We start from the raw sequence: 18,206 nt of genomic DNA on the forward strand, positions 1-18,206 counted from the left end.
ACCCGGGGCGGCAGCCCCCAGCCTCCCGCAGTTATCTGCCCCCAGCCTCCCGCAGTTATCTGCCCCCAGCCTAACAGAGGCCTGCCCCAGTGCTAACGGGACAGCTTCAAGGTGTAACTTCTAACCTTGTAGTGAGCCCAATCAACTACCAGACAGCCCCTTCCAGGTGCGCAGAAGGGCTGTGCCAACGGCCTGCGTTATAAAACTCGACCTCGGCTCAGCTCGGCTCGGCTGGGCTAGGCTCAGCTCCCGCCCGCCCTCTCCCTGAGGTGAGTCCGCGAGACACGCCAAGCACGCGCGTGCCACCCTGTCCCGCGGCGGAACAACGCCCACGCGCTGCGCGTGACACTCCCCCAGCAGACTGCAAATCCCAGCAGCCTGCGCGCGGCCTCCTCCTATTGGCTGGCGGCGGCAGGAAGCGACCTGCGGGGTGAAGGGTGAGGAGCGGGGGGGCGAGCGGCGGCCGGAAGGGAAGGCGCAGGTCTGCCCGGGGCTGGGGGGCGGCCTGGGGTGGGCCCGGCCCGGCGGGAGGCAGCGGTGTCGTGGGGGGCGTTGGCCGCAGCCCGGCCCCTTGTCTCAGGGGGCGGGGTAGGGCTGAGATGACAGAGCCGGGAACGGCTGCCTGGGGCCTGGCGATGGGGGGTGGCGATGGGGCTGAAGGGGAGCGCGGTGCAGGCGGGGCCTGGGGCGGCGGCGGGGGGCTCGCTGCACGCAGTCCGCGGGGGAGGAGCGGGCCAGGGTACGTGAGGGGGTGCCGAGGCCTGTAGGTAGGCAAGTGTGTCTGACTTCAGTCCCACTGCGAAGGAAAAGCCGTAGCATAGTGCTGTGCTGTGCCCGTCCTGGGAATCTGAGCTTGTGAGTTAACTTATTTATGAGAACAGTGTACTGGTCCCCTGTCACTCTGTAGTGCATAGAAAAAGCATGTACAAGGTGGTTCCTCCCCTGGGGGATAATAGTTTCCCTGCAGTGATGTCAAGGGTACTTTCGTTTGCTGACAAGGCATTTATGTTATGCTTATTGAGGGTTATTTCTTTCTAATTTCTAAAAACATAACCCCTTCAAGGAGTCCAACATGGAAGAGTTTAAAGATGCAAGTCCACCTGAAGAATTACTTGATCACTTAAAGCTTTCTGATCAGAAGTCTTCAGAGACTGACCCCAAAGATGCACAGAATCCCCAAAATATTGAAAGTGGATATGCACCATCTTCAGCCAAAGATCCCACAGCAGATGAGTGTTTCCATGACTGTCACGACTCCTTTGAGGCAAAAGAACCTATGCTGGATGATGAAGGGAATTTACAGAATGATGAGAATAGCTCAAGGAAGCAGACAGAACTAGATGAAGAATACTTACTAGAACTAGAAAAAGACATGCCAGAGGAAGAAAAACAGGTAATCCAAAGTACCAATGTTGAATATAAAAAGATACATTTTCAGTGTCACATTTGTGAACAGACTGTGACCATCATGAAAATGGACCTTTAAAATTCTCTTATGTCTAGTCTAGTTTTACTGTTCTTAACTTCTTTTGAGTAACAAATATTTTTGTTAGCTTTCCTTGGTGTTCTTAATCATCACATTCCATTGCAGATTTTTTTGTCTGCTTTCACTACTGTGTAAAATGATAGTGACTCAGAGAGATTCTAAGAAACAAAAATCTCCCTGTTTCATGTTACTTTGTGTGTGTGTTCAGTATTTTCACCTGATAAGCTGCAAAGTGCTTTTTCCAAAACTTGGAGCAGGTTTCAGGATAGTTTTCATATCTGAAAGGCTAGTTTATGAAATACAACTAATTGGGATTAAATCTGAAAGTATCCGTATAATTCACTTAAGCTTGTGGGTTTGTTTACTTTCAGTGTGGTTACATTGGACAAAATGGGTAACAAACTGGATAATGTTGTGGGGAGTAACAGAATAGGTCCCATGGGAAGTCCAACAGCCTCTGTAATCACCTTTACTCCTCTGTAAGTCTGTGAACCAGGGTTTTTTTGACCATCAGTCAGTGGTGTCACTTGACAGCAGTTAGTTTTCAGGGTTCTAAGATATTATGGTAATCAAGTAATTAGAAAAAAAATAGAACTTTTTTTTTCTGAGAAAATTTGTTAAATCACTTTCAGCATTAGACTGCTCACTTGAGTAATGCAGTGAATTTCTGCTGGTAATTATGTTCTCATAGCAAATGGTGGAAGGCTTTCTACTGATTTATGGATTATTTTTTTCCTAATTTTTTTCAACTTCAGTTTGCAAGTGGTGGGGGAGTAAAGATATTAACTCTCTGTCCCAACATACAATTCTTGTAACTTTTTTTTTCTTTGAACACTCTATTTTTGACATGTCATCTAGCTTGGCCTGTTGAACAGAGCATGTTTCAAAGAACTGATCCAGCCTCTTAAGATCTGATTGAATTGTCCAAATGAGCAGTTACTTGTACTGAAAACTTAAATAGTGACAAAAAATTCTTTGGAAGTTGGGGAAGAGGTGAAATTCTGACATGTTGTAACTTACGTGAAGGGAAGACTTAAGCAAACTTTATTTTATAGTCCTGTAGGCATGAATTATATCTTACTTTAATAAAGGAAAAAGAGTCCTTACTGAAAGGCTAGCTGCATCATAGATAACATATTGCATAACTGATTACGATGAAGGAAGGAGAGAGTGGAGTAAGGAATGGCAGCTGACAAGAGAGGGTAGGCAGCATCTTAGGAAAGCATTGCTTCATAGAGATAGTGTATTGTGTAGCTGTATAGTTTTAGTTCTGGAACCTCCCAAATCACCAGGAACAGTAGAGGAAATTACTACTGTAATCGACAAGTACTACTAAAATGAGGCATGATGAAAAAGAAGAAATGAAGGCTCATATCAAATTTTTTTTTTAAAGTGCTTAAAATATTATGAATGTTTCAGTGAATTTATAGGGGTTTAGTACTCTTTTATACAGGCAGGCTGATCTTTTCTAATTCAACTAACTTGATAAAGCTTGACCACACTTTCTTAACTGTTGGCTAGCCCTATCTATGTTGTACAAGTAAATAAATGCTGGCTATATGTTCCCAAAAAAGTTGGAAAGAGGGAGGGGCGTGGCAGTAACTTGACTATGCCGTGGTCTTGTTGTCAGCTACTGTAAATAGAGAATGAGGGGCAGAAACAGGCAGAGCTTGCCAGTTGTAATACTTTGAGATCTAATAAGGAATACTGGGGGTAGGGGAGGGAATCTCAAGAGGTTACCTGGTGCATCCCTTGTCCCAAAAGGGCCTCTGGAGAGTGCAGCTAGTCCAACCTCCTGCTCAAAGTTAGATCAAATAGATCAGCCTGCCCAGAGCCATGCAGACATCTCAGAGCCTAGAGATTGCACAGCCTCTCTGGGCTCCTGTTCTAGTCTTTAACTACCCTCACGGTAGAAACATTTTTCCTCATATTTAATTAGAATTTCCTTTGTTGCAACTTGTGACCACTGGCCCTTCTTTTTCTGTGTGCCTACAGCAAGAGTGTGTCTCAATTTTCTCTAACAATGAAATCTCCCTTGAGCCACCTTTTCCTAAGGCTGAACAAACTATGTTCTAGCTATCTGTTTTAGGTCATGGTCTCCAGTGTCCTGACCATTGTGGGGGCCCTCTGCTGCACTCCCTCTGGGAAGTCTGTCTCCCCTCTTTCTGTCTCCCCTCTTTCTGTCTCCCCTCTTTCTGTCTCCCCTCTTTCTGTCTCCCCTCTTTCTGTCTCCCCTCTTTCTGTCTCCCCTCTTTCTGTCTCCCCTCTTTCTGTCTCCCCTCTTTCTGTCTCCCCTCTTTCTGTCTCCCCTCTTTCTGTCTCCCCTCTGGGAGACAGGACAACAACATGATACACGCCAAAACTGGGCACTCTCCAAATGAATTCTCTTACGTGCTGAACAGAGAGCAATAATCCGTTTCCTTGACCTACTCACTACACACAAAAAACATTATGACATTGCCCTTGCATCTTTTCCAGCTTAAACAGTTCCTTTTATATACTTGTATTTATTGCTTGTACAGAAAGGAGCATTGTCATCCTAAGTCACGATGTGGCTTCTGCAGTACCCTGTAACTTTAAGGCAGCTTGAGAGTTTCATAGACAAAATGCTGAAAACCAGGGGGAAATTATGTCATAGAATTAAACTCCAGAAAGAGCAGCAGGCCTGGAAATTGGGTGTCTTAGTTTTCATGCTGCTCTTGCTTCTGTTGTATTGCTAGGTAATCATTTAATGTTTCACATCAATTTTTGCATGAGCAAAAGAATCGTGAATGTTGAATACTTGCATTCAGCTTTGTGTAACTCCATTGAAAGGTGCTATGGGAGTACAAAATACTAACTGTTTAAAGCTGGAAAGATTTCCTTAGACAAAGTATTGAGTCAGCTGCAGTTCTCATCTTTTTGTAGGTTTATTTCCAGTGGTATTGAGCAATTGTGCCTTTCAGCTTGGTTTATGATTATACCTAAGGAAATGGAGGGATTTGATCTCTTAATATCTCCATAACAATTAGATTGGTAATATTTATATTGTGAACTTCATGTTCCATGGAGATCTTTCTGAGTGGATTATATAAGCAGTCTTTAAAATATAGCTATTTTTTTTCCTCTAACAAAATATTGTTGGTATGTCTTATAAGCAGAGCTTGAAAAATCCAGAAGCTAGAGTTAGCCCACTTGCATGACCTTACCCTGCATCACCTTATATTCTCTGTGTAGTAAAACCATGGGGATGGGTTATTCCTAAACTGCTACTCCAGCTTTCCTCATAGTACTTGGAACTGATGGCTACAAATTTTATTTTACTTTTATTTTTAAAAGTGAAATGTTCTATATATTTTGATTATGAAAAGAATCTGTGAAATGATGGTGCTTTTAAGAAAAAAAACCTGCAGTTTTGGTCTGAAAACAGCTGCCATACATCCACTTACTCAGAGTTTTTCAAACATTTTAAACCTCCTTCCAGTTACTCAAAAGGTCGTTTTTGAGAAGGGCAACATGATTTTTTTTTTCTTTTGCAGGTGGAGAAAATGAGCCAGAAATATTCAGAACTTGTTTATTTGTCCGTTTAGGTTGTGACCAGACACTCAACAGCAGTGCTGTGTTTGCGACTTAGGCAGTCCTTGATCAGTTATTCTCAGCCCCCTGCTGCTTCCTTCATTGTGCTAGCACACCTCTCTGTGTGAATGTGCAGCGAACCAGTTATGGGGAACGATTCAGATGAAAAATAATGCTGTATTTCTAGATCAAGGGCAGTGCTAGTAAAAGTAGACATCAAAGGACAGCCTTGTGATGGCATACAGAGGTAGATGGGTTTTCTTCAGCTAGACTACTTGCCTAAATAAGAAAAGCTTCCTGTGAACTGTGGTTCCAGCACCAATCATAAACTGTGTACTCAAGTCATAAGGAGAGCTGGATGTTAGCCCTGCTCAAATCGTATTTATGGAGCTATACCTTAATAGTGGTTTTGGGGTTTTTTTGGTTGTTTTTTTTTTTTTTTTAAAAAAACCTAAGCCCATTGTTATATTTTAGCAGCTTTAATAAATCAGTTCTTTTGAGCGATGTTCTCCAATAACCAGGCTGTAGAAAAGAAAGTTTCTAATTTATTCTGGAGATGCAAAGACAGATTCTAGGTCTTGCTCTGTGTATTTATGTGTATTTTATGTGCAGGCTTTCATGGTAGCAGCTCTGAGTAGAAATCCTCACCCATGCAGAAGCTGCTGCAGGGATCAAAGTGAAGGAGCAAGTGGTTGTGTATTGTCTCTCAATTATATTTTGAGAGCCCCATACAGTGAGATTTCTAATTTTAAGCAACAAGAATTACTTCCAGGGAAACAGTACCGATTCTGTAAGAAGTCTTCTCTGCACAATGAAGCAAAATCAGAACTTGAAGGGATATTAAGACATAAACCTACAAGAAGTGTTCTTAAAAGCAGATGTAACTTAGAGCCCGGTTACTTGCCTGGACTTGCAACTCTGACCTTTTTAAGAATTAAGCAGCCTGAAATAAAATTCACTTTTATAAGATTTTGTTGTTGTTGTTTCAAAAGCAAGCTGATTGCTGCCTCAGCAGAGGCACTGAGCGGTAAATTGCTTTTGATGCATTACAAACAGATTTTTCTGGTTAGTTGTCATTGACAGTGATGGCTTTGACATTGGTCTAGTCTGCAGAATTAATCAGAAGACACCCAACAGCTGTTACATGGTAATTGTTTCAATCTGACCCTGTCCTCTTCTGGAGGGACACCCATTAATTATGAGTTTACCCAGCAGCAAGATTCTGAATCCCTCATGCTCTTCCATCATGACAGATGTTGTCTTATTCTTTGGGCCTTGTCTGGCAAAGACTTAAGCACCTGGCCTAGTAAGCTCTTATTTTGGATATAGAACACTCCTTTCTAGCTGCTGTTAGACCCTGGAATAAATATCTAAGGTTCCTCAAAAGCAGTTCCCTTCTTTGGGAAGCATTAGAGCTACAGCTGGCTGTAATCATGCTCAACTTCTATTTTAATGCTAGGAAATGTGTCAGCAAGACAAGGAACACAGGTCTAGTAGAGGAGATTGTTGACTAGTATCTTGTTAGCAACTCTGTAAGAATTAAGTGAAACCGATCTTTGAGAAATAGTATTTTGGAGTTATACCTGAGGGGTTTTTTTCAGTTGTGGGCTAAACAATAAAACTTTTTTTTGTTTAGTTTTGTCCAAAAGTTCTAGGATGTGTTAGAGAACATTGTCTTAATCAAGAAATTTCCTTTAAACTGCTTCCTTCCTCACCCTTTCTTTCCCATGCTTCAGGTTAATGCTATTGTTTTTCCATAAATTATAGCTTCTATATAGAACTTGCTTTTCCAGGGGTTGATCTGGGATTTCTTCTGAACTGGCTTCTCAGGTGTAGTCATTCATTTCAGCATTTGGTGTTTTCCTAGTTCCATCTGTCTGTATAGTATAATAACCTTGACTCTGTCAAAGTTGCTGTTTTTTCTATAGTATTTACAAAATAAAAGCTAAGGTACAAAATGGAAGATAGGATACAACAAAGTGAGTCATATTTTGGAGCAGTCCTCAGGTGTTGATCGCTTGGTCTTAGAGCTCTTTCCAGGAAGAATTATGTTGTTGGACCAAAAAAACCCAGATTATTAATACATGAGACAATCCAACTGACTGCACAGCAGTTAAACTTATTACATAAATTACTGACAAATACCAATAAGGAATATATCTTTTGGTAACAATTCTCATCAGCATTCATAATTATTTTGTATAGCAATAAAACTTGCAAGACAATTGGGTTTTGAAGGCATCACAATGCAATCTTGTGAAATATAATAAACAGTGATCCCTACTCAAATGACCTACTTTAATAACCTGAATCCTGCATACAGTACAGCACCAGTACTACATATGGTAGTGTTTTGGTCAAATTGGAGGAAAAGATGGATTGCTAGACTAAAACTGCCCTGTCTTATGGCTTGCAAAATAGAACAAAACATCCTGTTATATTTTCTGAGGTAATCAAAGCTTGGAGAAGTACATTTGAGAAGTATATCTCTATCTGTGAGAATAATTAATTCCACATGCTGGTAAGAAGGACCTGGATAAAATCTGGAGTTACACTCTCCCTGTGTGATTTATAGTTCAAGTTACATCTTTAAACTGAAAAAAAGTCTTTTGCTGGATGGCAGTTTAATAGAAAGAGTGAAAAAGTACACCTTCATCTTTCTTTCAGTGCTACTATCTGATTTTAGTCTTACGTTCATTTTTGCATTTCTCTGGAAGATGCTGATCCTGTCAAATTGAGACCTTTTCAGCTTGTGGTGGTGATGGTTAAGTGGTCAGCTCCACTTTTCTGCCTGAGGCTGTTGCCTCTGGAACAGGAACGACTGAATGGCACGTATTGTCACTCAGGAATGCTCACAGCTAGTCTGGCATGTTAACTTAAACTGACTGTCAAGGATGGACGTGACCTATTGTCTCTGGAAGTGCTGCTTACAATTTCAGAAAAGGATAGTGATTTGTCAGTAATGCGTCTTTACAGTGGGGTTACAATGAGCAGAGGTTGGCCAGAGTGTTAGCAATGCTTTTTACTCTACCTCTTTAGTGTAGAGGGCAGATCTGGCACAGTTTTCAAGTCACAACTCTAGCAAGATTTGAAAAAGGATTTTTTGAGTGACTACAACTTTAAATTCAAATCCTTGAATGCGTGACACAGCAATAGCTTCACAAAACTGCAGGGGGAAGCAGATGACTACTAACGGATGACTCAGAAATAGAATTGGTATTTGAAGCTGAAAAATATATTCCTTATCTGTTTAAATTCCTTGTTTCTGTGCACCCTTTGAACTCCAGTAATTTTAAATTGACTGCTACTTGGTGACCTTACAAAAGGGTGTATGAGATGCAGATGTGCATTGTCACACTGTATAAAAAGCCTTGCAGAGAAGAAAGAGAGCATTTGCTGCTCTTTACAAAACTGGAGCCAAGAACAGTTCCTTAGCAAAGTTAAATCAATTGATCAAATAAAATGCATAGGAACAGCCAGAGGAAGTATAGTTGGAAGCATTACAAACTGTGAGGGTGTTTGTCCTTCAGCTCTCACCAGCTATATTTAAGGATTTCACTTCCAGCACTTCTATTATATTGGTTACTTCCAAAACAAACAGTGAAAATGCGTGGGTTGCTTTCTTCTCTAATAGTAGAATAATGCTTTAATGCTTTTATTTTTAACCCTGAGTTTTTTGACAGAGTAGCTGAGGTCCAGGGACTGTATTTGATGGCCTTGCTTTTGAATTGTTGTACTTCATTGTCAGAATGCCAAGCTGTCTTTTCTCGTTACTTCAGATCAGGCCTCAATCTTCAGCACCCCTTGCTTGTCAGCAGGTTTATGTTAAGATCCTAATTTCTTCAGAATATGGACAACTGTAATTCAGTATCCAAATCTGTAAACGTTTATAATCAGATCCTTTAAGAATCATATTATTAGTTAAATGTAGTTATTTCTTCTGGACTTTTTTTTTTTTACTTTCTGCATCAAAGGCTAATGCCTGCCACTCGGAATTTATTATTGTTGGGTTAAGGTTTGTTTTTTGCAAAAAACAAACCTTAAGATTTTGCTGACTTTGAATAGCAGAAAATCATAATGGAGTATAAGTTGGGAAAGTTGTGCCTGATCCCAGTGTTGTATATGAGCAGCCTCAGGGAACGTAGTGGGTCAAGATAGCTTTTCCTTAGGCAGAGCATTCTAGGAGTTCAGTCTGACCTACTTCCCTCACTGAGGAAACGGTAGCCTGCCCTGCAGCTACTTAAATCTTTTTCTGAAAAATGAGTGGGTGGGGACACTGAAATGACATTGTGCAAAATTTGTCTCAAGGACAAGTCACTTGCAATTTTTTCACTCCGGGCTGATATGATTGCAGTAAACTGATGACCAGTCAATTTGCAATTGTCCATCGAAGCTGGAAATGCAGCATACTGAGTGAAGAGGTTATGTCTTCTAAGACTCTTTAGGTTTTTGTGGTGGTGGTTGGTTTTTTTTTTGTTTTTTACCCTGAATTTGAATAGAAGACGATTCTAACAGCATCCATTGGAGCAGTCCTTCCAGGTGAAATGTAAATTCATCCAAAATAGTTGACTTTCCACTGCTTTTGTGTTAGGAATTTCTGTTAAAGAAATATATATATGGAAGAATAAATTAGGTATTTATTTCACAAATACATAGTGTGCTTTAGAGGGCACTGCGTTTAGGATGTGGCATGCTAATACTTGTGCTTTTACATTTTGTGGAAAAGCCAGAGGAATTTGCTTTTAGGCATAGTCAGCTGCTATGTATTGCTTCTGGGCTGTACTTCAAATGCAAATCCAGAATGACGCATGAGGTACCCTTTGGACTTCACCTTTTTGAAAAATTCTGTGAAAACTTGTACAGTTTGGAATGAGCCTAAAACCCTTAATACAGGACTATCTTGAAAATGTTGGTCAAGCTATAACAGAAATACTGGTTTTGAACCAGGAGTGCATTGCTTGCATTGCTGCTTTCCAGGGAGCTGAGTAAGCCATAATACCATATACAGTGTTCTTAGCAATGCTGCTGGCTTCTGAAACATGCTTAGACAACACCTGTTCTGGTCAAATAGTCAGAAGTGACTCCAAGACTGTCACCGACGTTTGTGTCTGTAACAGTTACGTGACTAATACTCCTCTGTCAGTCAAGTTTGTGCAGTTAGATTTGCAGGCAAGAGGACGTACCAAGGAACAGGCTTTTGGAGGAGAAGAGTTGCATGAATCATCAGCTTCCCAGCATGACAGTCCTTAAGCTCTTCAGTTGCTCAGAACTTTCATCTGCCTATGTTTCCCCAGCGAACATGGCCACACAGCCACCTTGGTCTTTCTTCTGTGCTGTTGACACTATAGGTCACAATCTTCTTGGCTACCTGAGAAGGAATTCCACAACTGAAGAATTTTTTTTTTGTTCCTTTTACTCTTTTTTTTTAAATATAAAGCTAGCTCTCCTGAAGCCTTCTTGCTGCAAACCACTTTTTATATTAGTATTTAATACTTAACTGGAGTAAATATTTAATATTTTTAATAATTTTATAAATTTATAATTTTGTAAATAATTTAATAAATTATGCAAAATAATGATAATACAGATAAGGCTTTTCACGCAGTATTCCATTATTTTTTAGGGTTTCTGCATCAGGTGACCATGCTGTAGCTCTCATTTTATATGAAAAAATTTCTTTTGTTATTGTAGAGTTGTAACTCTACCTTATGCAATAGTGAATCAGTTAATGGCACTTAAAGAACAGTTCTAAATAGGTCATGAGCAATGAAGTCAGTAGGGCTAGTGTTTCAAGCATTTCTTATTGTGAATGAGGGTTGCCTATGTAGAGCTTTCATGTTTTCCAGTAGGATCATCATCTCCAAACCTGTTCTGTGCTGAAATCCAGCTGCTTTGTTCACTGGTATGAAAATTATTTCTGTTGTGCTTTCACTCAATATGTTTCAATAATTTCTTTCCGTGGAGGGTCAACTGCACATGTGGCAGTGACCTTGCTGGAGCTATTCTGTCTGGCGCTTTGAAAGTTTGGGTACAGCTTTCAAATGCAGTTCCATATTCCCTGTGCAGAACAGCAGAATCCTGCATATATACAAAGAATTTGTACTTTTAATGCAGCTTGTGCCTTAAGTGCTCAAATTTGTTTGTTCATATTTAGAAAGCACCAGCTGGCTTGTGTACATTGGTGCAAGTGACATTGTGGAAGGACTTGTGTAGGTTTGTCAGTCCACCCTGGAGGAAAGCCAGTTTCTAAATAGTGGTGCATGCTTTGTCTGACCTATGTTTTGGTTTTTGTTTGGTTTGTGGGTTTTTTTTTTTAAATGTGAGGAGCAATGAGTATTAGAAAACATATTTAATAGGTGATAGGAAAAAATTCAGTGATCTAAGCATGTATCAAAAGGGTCAGATGATATTTTACTGTGTAATTTTGTGTGTTGCAACTGAATGCCATTCCCCTGAGTCTAGTTTTCAAAACATTGTGATCTGTTATTACTAAGATGGTGACAGTGGTCGGGTGAATTACTTTCCAAAACCAATAAAAGCAAGAGGAGAGAACCTCTGATTTTGTATTGTTTGTCAGCTACTTGGCATAGCTGTGAGATGGTGCAGCGCTCCACAGAGTACTATATTTAGCTGTTTCCAAGGAGATGTTCTGTGTGATATTGATAATTGCATTAATCCTTGATTTACACAATCTGCAGGAAAGGAAACTGCTCCTTTTCCTAGTGTTGGCTTTTTAATAGCTTAATTATCTGTAGTTTATGGACACCTTGATTTAAGTCCTCTGTGTATGCATGTGTGTTGGGGCAAAATCAGTGGTCAAGTGATCATTTTTCTACCATAGAAATGATTCATGAGCATGAGCATTGTTTCTTGATGTTACTGTCTTTCTTTTACTGCTTTGGTTTTACTTGTGTGAGGTATGTCTGCATGTGAAAGACTTCCATTGTAAATAGGTTGAAGAGATGCCTTGATGACATCCTCTGTTTTCTGTGTCAGAGGCTAAGAGCATTCATGTCAACTTTGCTTGTGCCAAGAGTACTGTTAAAATATTCATGGTTAAAAACACAACTCTGCTCAGCATGTGCAATTTTCAGTGTGTAACAGAACAATCTTCCTGTCTCTGGGTCTGATGGTTTAGTTGCTGTCTGCATAAGAAATCTTTCAGGGCAGTATTACCCATGGACCTGTTTCTAATGCAGTCAGTTCAGCATGCTTTGTACATCTCTGAAAGCAACTGTGAATTTGAGTTGGAATTATTTCAAGCAAAACTTTTGAGACTTTACATCTAAAGTATATTCTATATAGTTGACCTGCACTGATTGAATTAATTACATTGGAAAGGAGAAGCAAACAGCCAGCGAAAAAGCTAATGTATTGGTTTAAACCACGTGATTCACTATGAATGCTGTTTCTGCACACTCTTGTCCATGAACTGGAGCTTTTTAATTGCCTTGTTGGTATACTCCAGTGTTTCATGGATATACAAAGTATATCATGTCACAGTGACTACAAGCAAGTGATCTTGGTACTAGTTAAAATTCTTCAGATTATATTTTATTCTGATTTCCATTCATACTTTATTTGGAACTGCAGCTGACCTACTTGTTCATTTCAATTAAATACTTGGAGACGTTGTCTTTTCTTTTGTAGAAGAGAAGAAAGGAGAGCACAACGCTGAAGGAGAAAGGAAATGAGCAGTTCAAGAAAGGAGGTGAGTTGATAATCTTTTAACACCATATGGATGTGAGAGGATCTTAAATTAATACTTAGCCATCATGGTGATGTTGCAGAAAACCCATAGTAAGATCCCATACCTATCACTGTTAAAATTTATCATCTATATCATTTTTCATCCAGCTCTAGAGAACAGAAGGAGATAGCAGACCTCCTTAAGAGTTATGTTTAAATCACAAAGACTTGGATTATTAAAGCAGGATTCTCATGAAAGTGAAGTGTTTAAATCCAAGAACATGATACAGAATTGACTGCCTTCCAAGTGCCAGGGTTTCTTTTACTAATCAAAAAGCTTCCACTAGGCTCCGAGTTTTGCTAATGCGTGCGCTTAGAATTGATGTAGGACTGAGTGGCTCAGTAACTCTCTCATACCTTGGTACATTTGCATGTTTCTTTTTATCCACTGACTCTGTCTATTATACATTTTATTTATGTGTATGTGTGAATGTATAGACATCTATATACACATAGACACACATATGTAAGTAGAAATACATGTACATATGAACATGTATGTACATGCATGTATACGTGTGTATATAGAGATGTACATGTACATACATATATTAAAAAAAATCTAGAGGTAGGTAAATTTCTAGCTTATGCCAGAACTGACCATGTTCTGAACAGTTAATACATAACAACAGGGCTGAGGTCAATAATAAATAACTACCAATGCTTTTAATTAAAAAACATAAAGGGGGAGGTGATTTTGACACCTACCTTTCATTTAATGCTTCAGTGGCTAGAGAATTCACAAAGAAACCAGGAAATGCAGACTCATACTTTCCTCAATCAGCACAGACACAACCAACTTCCCCTTCCCAGAAGTATACCTTGATAACCAGACAGTGGCCTTCCTGTTGGAGGTCTCTTATTGTGTGCTAAGAGAACAAGATTCCTGGGGAATGATTTACCAATTCAGGCAAGCATCAGAGCAGGCAGAAGGGAACTGCTCGCACCATGAAAGCAGCAAGCGTGTAATGTTGGCTGAATCTTCTTGTGAAGTCTCATCCATAGCTGCTTCTTGACAAATTGTTTGGCAGATCTTTTCAGCATACCTGTGCCTGCCAAAGTGCTTACTAATCAGAAATACACATACTTTTAAGCACCTGGATGGTCACCAGCTAATGTGCACAGAAAGAGTTGCTCTGAGGACAAAGCACTTGTCAGCTGGCCGGGCATTATTCAGAGTCAGTATAGGGCCTTTTCACTCTTGACTCTACCTTTATTACAAAATGAATAACTTAATAATCCCAGGTGGTTTACCACTCATCCTTGCTTTAGACCAGACTTGATGATGGATGACCTTCAGGTGGTAATGCATTTGTGGTGACTGACCTTTAAGTCAGTGATTGAAGATGATGTGGCAAATGAAATATTTCCATAGCTGCTTTGAACAGGTATCGGTGCAGTGACATGTTTTAGCACATGCTTCCTATCAGATCAAGGATACATTTAATCTAAAAAAACTCCACCTCTAAGGCTGGTACGCAAATAGAATGAAGCAATTTCAGGAATGAGAATTATATGCGCATCATGCTGCACTTTGTTACATTAAGCTTAGGACTATATTTCTGCTTTTACAAGGGTGTTGATTTTGAAATAACAAATTGTCATTGATCTATGTACTACTTAGTAATGCACTTTGTCTGGGAACAGCTACTGACTCTTGTTTAATATTGCATCATATATTGAGAAATGTTTCCAAAGAAATCTTGGCCATGTGGTTCACTGACTGTACTGGCATTTGAAATAAATGGTCTGTTTCATTTTTTTCCTGTTGCTTCTGCAGACTATGGAGAGGCAGAAGGCTCTTATACGAAGGCTCTGCAGATTTGTCCAGCCTGCTTCCAAAAAGATAGGGCTGTTTTGTTTTCAAACAGAGCTGCTGCAAAAATGAAACAGGTGAATATTCTTTTTATTTTTTGAAACACCATGTATTGAATAGATGACAAATGCACTAATGAAGTCATTAGGGGTGCATAAAGGATGGCAAAGGAACCAGATGTTTGCAGGTTTTGCTGCTTGCTCAGTCCGTCATGCTCCCAGTAGCAATGCTGGTACGCTTGGTTTTACTGAGGATGAATACAAACCTGAAAATTGCAGTTCAAACAGCTGTTCAAAGTTGCTCTGCATTATGTTTAAAACACTGATTTTTCTTTCACTCTATTTTAATGAAATTCAAAGTTCATGTGGAACAGATGTCTTTAAGCATGTTTAGTGTATGCAGACCATGTATTAGATTGTTCAGAATTGTAGGTAGTTAGTGGTTTGTTTTTTTTTAAAAGCCTGGATTGTCATATACTTGTCTTTGTTTAATTGGCTCAAATGCTTTGAGGCATAGGCAGGACTTCCTGACTATGGCTCTATTAATTCAGTTAGTCTGCTTCCTTCACAGTTGCTATATAGTAGGACATACCTATATAGTAGGGCATGGTCTGGATAGAATGGCTGCAGCTTTCTTCATATGTTTTCTATTCCTTGACCAGGGACAGGTGCCCAGATGTTACCAGAGTCAGCAATGCAGTTAGCATGGAATGCATAGCACACAATCTGTCTGAACAGAAACATTCACTTCTTTAGAAAGAGGAGATACTAAGAATTCAGGAGACATTACTCCCTATTTTTGCCTTTGTTTTTAAAATTAAATTATTATAGAAAAATAGGACAGTAACTCCTATCCTCAGTTTACCCTCTTGCAAAGGGAGCTTTCTTGCAGTTTTCCTCTACTATTGAGACAGATACCACTCTGTTTAGAAATGTACCTTGCAGCCATGTTTAGGCCTAAAGAAATAAATTCTTACTCAGCATAGAGTATTCTTCAGCTAGAATAATCTAACTTGCTGTTGGGATACTGAATTGTTTGAGCAGACAAGGGAAAAATGGGATGGAATCTGTAATAACAGAAGCTGGAACCTTTAAAATATGAAAGCTATAAATTGAAAAACCTCCTCATAATCCAGATGCTAACTATTCATATCACTGGGAAACTAATCCAATAGTCCCCAAAGGAGCCCAAGATGATAAAAGAACTGTGCACAAACTAGTGTATCTCACCAGTATAGATCAGTGGAACCTGACAGACCAGTTCATTACTCTGAAAATAGATTCATATTATTAACTTGCCCATTAAGTTTGCTCTTCTATACCTGCTGCACCCATTTGCTCTGCACTAGAATAAAGGCTACTGAGGCATTCTTCTGTGAGAGAGCTTCTGTTTTATGGAGGAGAAAATAATTCCTTGGATGTAGAAAGATTACTACTACTTAGATCAACAATGCAAGCACAGAACAGCCTGATTATTTTTTTTAAGCCCTTTTAGTTTGGATGAAAATAGGAACTCTGTCTCAGCTCTTTTGCTTTTTTTTTTTTTTTTCCCCTTTCTTGTTTCATTATAAGTAGATTGCCTGGCTCTCATCTTCTAACCATGGTTGTCTGGTGCACTAAAATCTTGTCCCTACCACTACTGGAAGTCTCAGGCGTTGTCCCTTGTGGAGAAAGCTGTATTAGTGCTAAAGGCAGTGTCTGCTTTCCAAATGTCTTAGCTCGTACAGACAAGAATTTAGCTGGGAGTCTTGGGAACCATGTATTCCAACCCCTTAATTACTTGACAAAGGTAGAAAAGCTGTAGCTCAGTTAAGCCAAGGCCTGCAGATGTGACTCAGCCTTTTGACTGTAGCTTGCTGCCGGCTGTTCAGTGCAGACCGATTAGCAGGGCAGCCGTGCAATTTGAACGCTGGCAGCCTTCGCAGAGAGGAAGCTAATCACTGGTAAAGAACTTTACATCAGAAGCAATGGTATGAAAAGCCTTGATTACATGAACATCCCAGTTCCTTCGAATGCCAGACAAACCTTTTTGCTTGCAGTTGTAAATAATCTGTTTCCCAAGAAATACGACTTAACTACGACAAAAGTATTTTGTGTTCTAGGACAAGACAGAAGCTGCCCTAAGTGACTGCAGCAAAGGTACGACATTTCTTTCTGCGTGCTGCTCTTGTGCCAGATCTTTCATACATAAATTACACCAGTTAGTGCCTTACTGCAGAGCTGTAGTTTGGGGCATAAGGGTCTTTAAAGAATCTATAGAAAGCTGTGGTGGAAGACACCAGAATCTAGAATTATTTATATTATCTATTTTGTAAAATGTCTATCAAACTTTTCCTGTCTGTAATAATTTACTTTCTATTCTCTTCTGCCAATAAGGCTGGTGTTTGTACTTCTTTTTAATAGGAAAATCTTTTTATTATGGAAGCTGTTTCCTTGCACCTACTATTTTAAACCCACTTCCACCTGCCATTGCCCCCCAAATCTTGATTTAATCCCAGATTCCAAAGAACCGTGAGGCCTTATAGAATTAAAAGCATTTTCAAGTCCCTTTTATGTAAGGCTTTTGCTTTGTCACAAGGGCTTATGCTCTCACGTTCTTGTCCTGCACAGTTTTCTCTCTGAAACTTCTGGTGAAATCATTTGAGCTGTGCATTGCTTTATTGCTTCCACCAACTCACCCATGCTCGAATATTTGTTACACTCCCCATGACAGCTGGGGAAAAAAGTCTAAATGACCCATCAGAAAAACTAATCCAATGGCTGCGTGCCAGCACTGCCTGTACAGTAAATAAGAGTTTATACATGCTAAAAGTATTCCTGAAGATAACAAATTCTATCTGGCCTATGTCACTTTGGGGTTTTGCCTTGTTTTGGTGGTGGGGCATTTTGAAAAACAGTTCTGCTAATTTTGTAGTGGCTGAAAGGAATCGGTTTGCTTTGCAGCAGTGAGACTTAAACCTGCCATCGCTTGACACTCCCCAGGGACTTGGCTTACAAACTGCAATGCAACACTTGGAGCACAGCAGAGCAATTCACACTAATCTGCAACTTGCTGACTGTAGCATTGTCTTTGTCCTTCCAGAAGAAATAAGCTAGAATATTTAGCTAGATAATCCTAGATTTAATTGTCCCAAGAACCATTTTAATGGGTTATAAAATGGGCAGTCTTTCATACTCTCTGTGATGAAAAATGGATGAAGAAATTATTGAGAAATTACCTTTTGCAGGTTACTGTTAAGTTTAGAATTCAGTCTTAACCGCATCTGTAAATGCGGTCATGGCTGCCAAGGGAATAAGGAGAGGAAAAACTTAAATTCAGTCAGTATGCCTCTCTCCTAATTTGTAGAGCTAATATAACCATTTGTGGATTCCCAACCCAGTTTTGACTGTTTGATATTAGAGTAAATTGAGAAGAGCACTAATAGTTCACGTGGAGTTTGTCTCAACTAGAACTGAGATAAGCTATATATATCTTTAGGTATATTTAACTTTAGCTGTAATCTAATAATATACACTTATTAAAGATAGAAAAACTGAAAAATATAGGTCCTTAAAATTTCTGAAGCATCACTTAGAATCTCTGCATGTCTAGTATTACAAA

The 18,206-nt window shown here is 39.6% G+C and overlaps 1 protein-coding gene across 2 annotated transcripts in view; it reads left to right on the plus strand.

The window, feature by feature from the left end:
* The first annotated feature begins 390 nt into the window (after positions 1-390).
* The window catches only part of TTC1 (tetratricopeptide repeat domain 1), a 32,937-nt gene continuing 15,121 nt past the window's right edge, over positions 391-18,206 (plus strand). Inside the window, exons 1-5 of one of the 2 annotated variants that reach the window (XM_054841927.1) lie at positions 391-437; positions 1,064-1,393; positions 12,692-12,752; positions 14,571-14,683; positions 16,708-16,744. In XM_054841927.1, the coding sequence (XP_054697902.1) occupies positions 1,073-1,393; positions 12,692-12,752; positions 14,571-14,683; positions 16,708-16,744 (532 nt within the window). In that variant the 5' untranslated portion in view covers positions 391-437; positions 1,064-1,072. The other variant, XM_054841928.1, reaches the window with a different exon arrangement.

Source organism: Grus americana, chromosome 14 (genome assembly GCF_028858705.1).
Source record: "Grus americana isolate bGruAme1 chromosome 14, bGruAme1.mat, whole genome shotgun sequence".
NCBI classification, from domain to species: Eukaryota; Metazoa; Chordata; class Aves; order Gruiformes; family Gruidae; genus Grus; species Grus americana.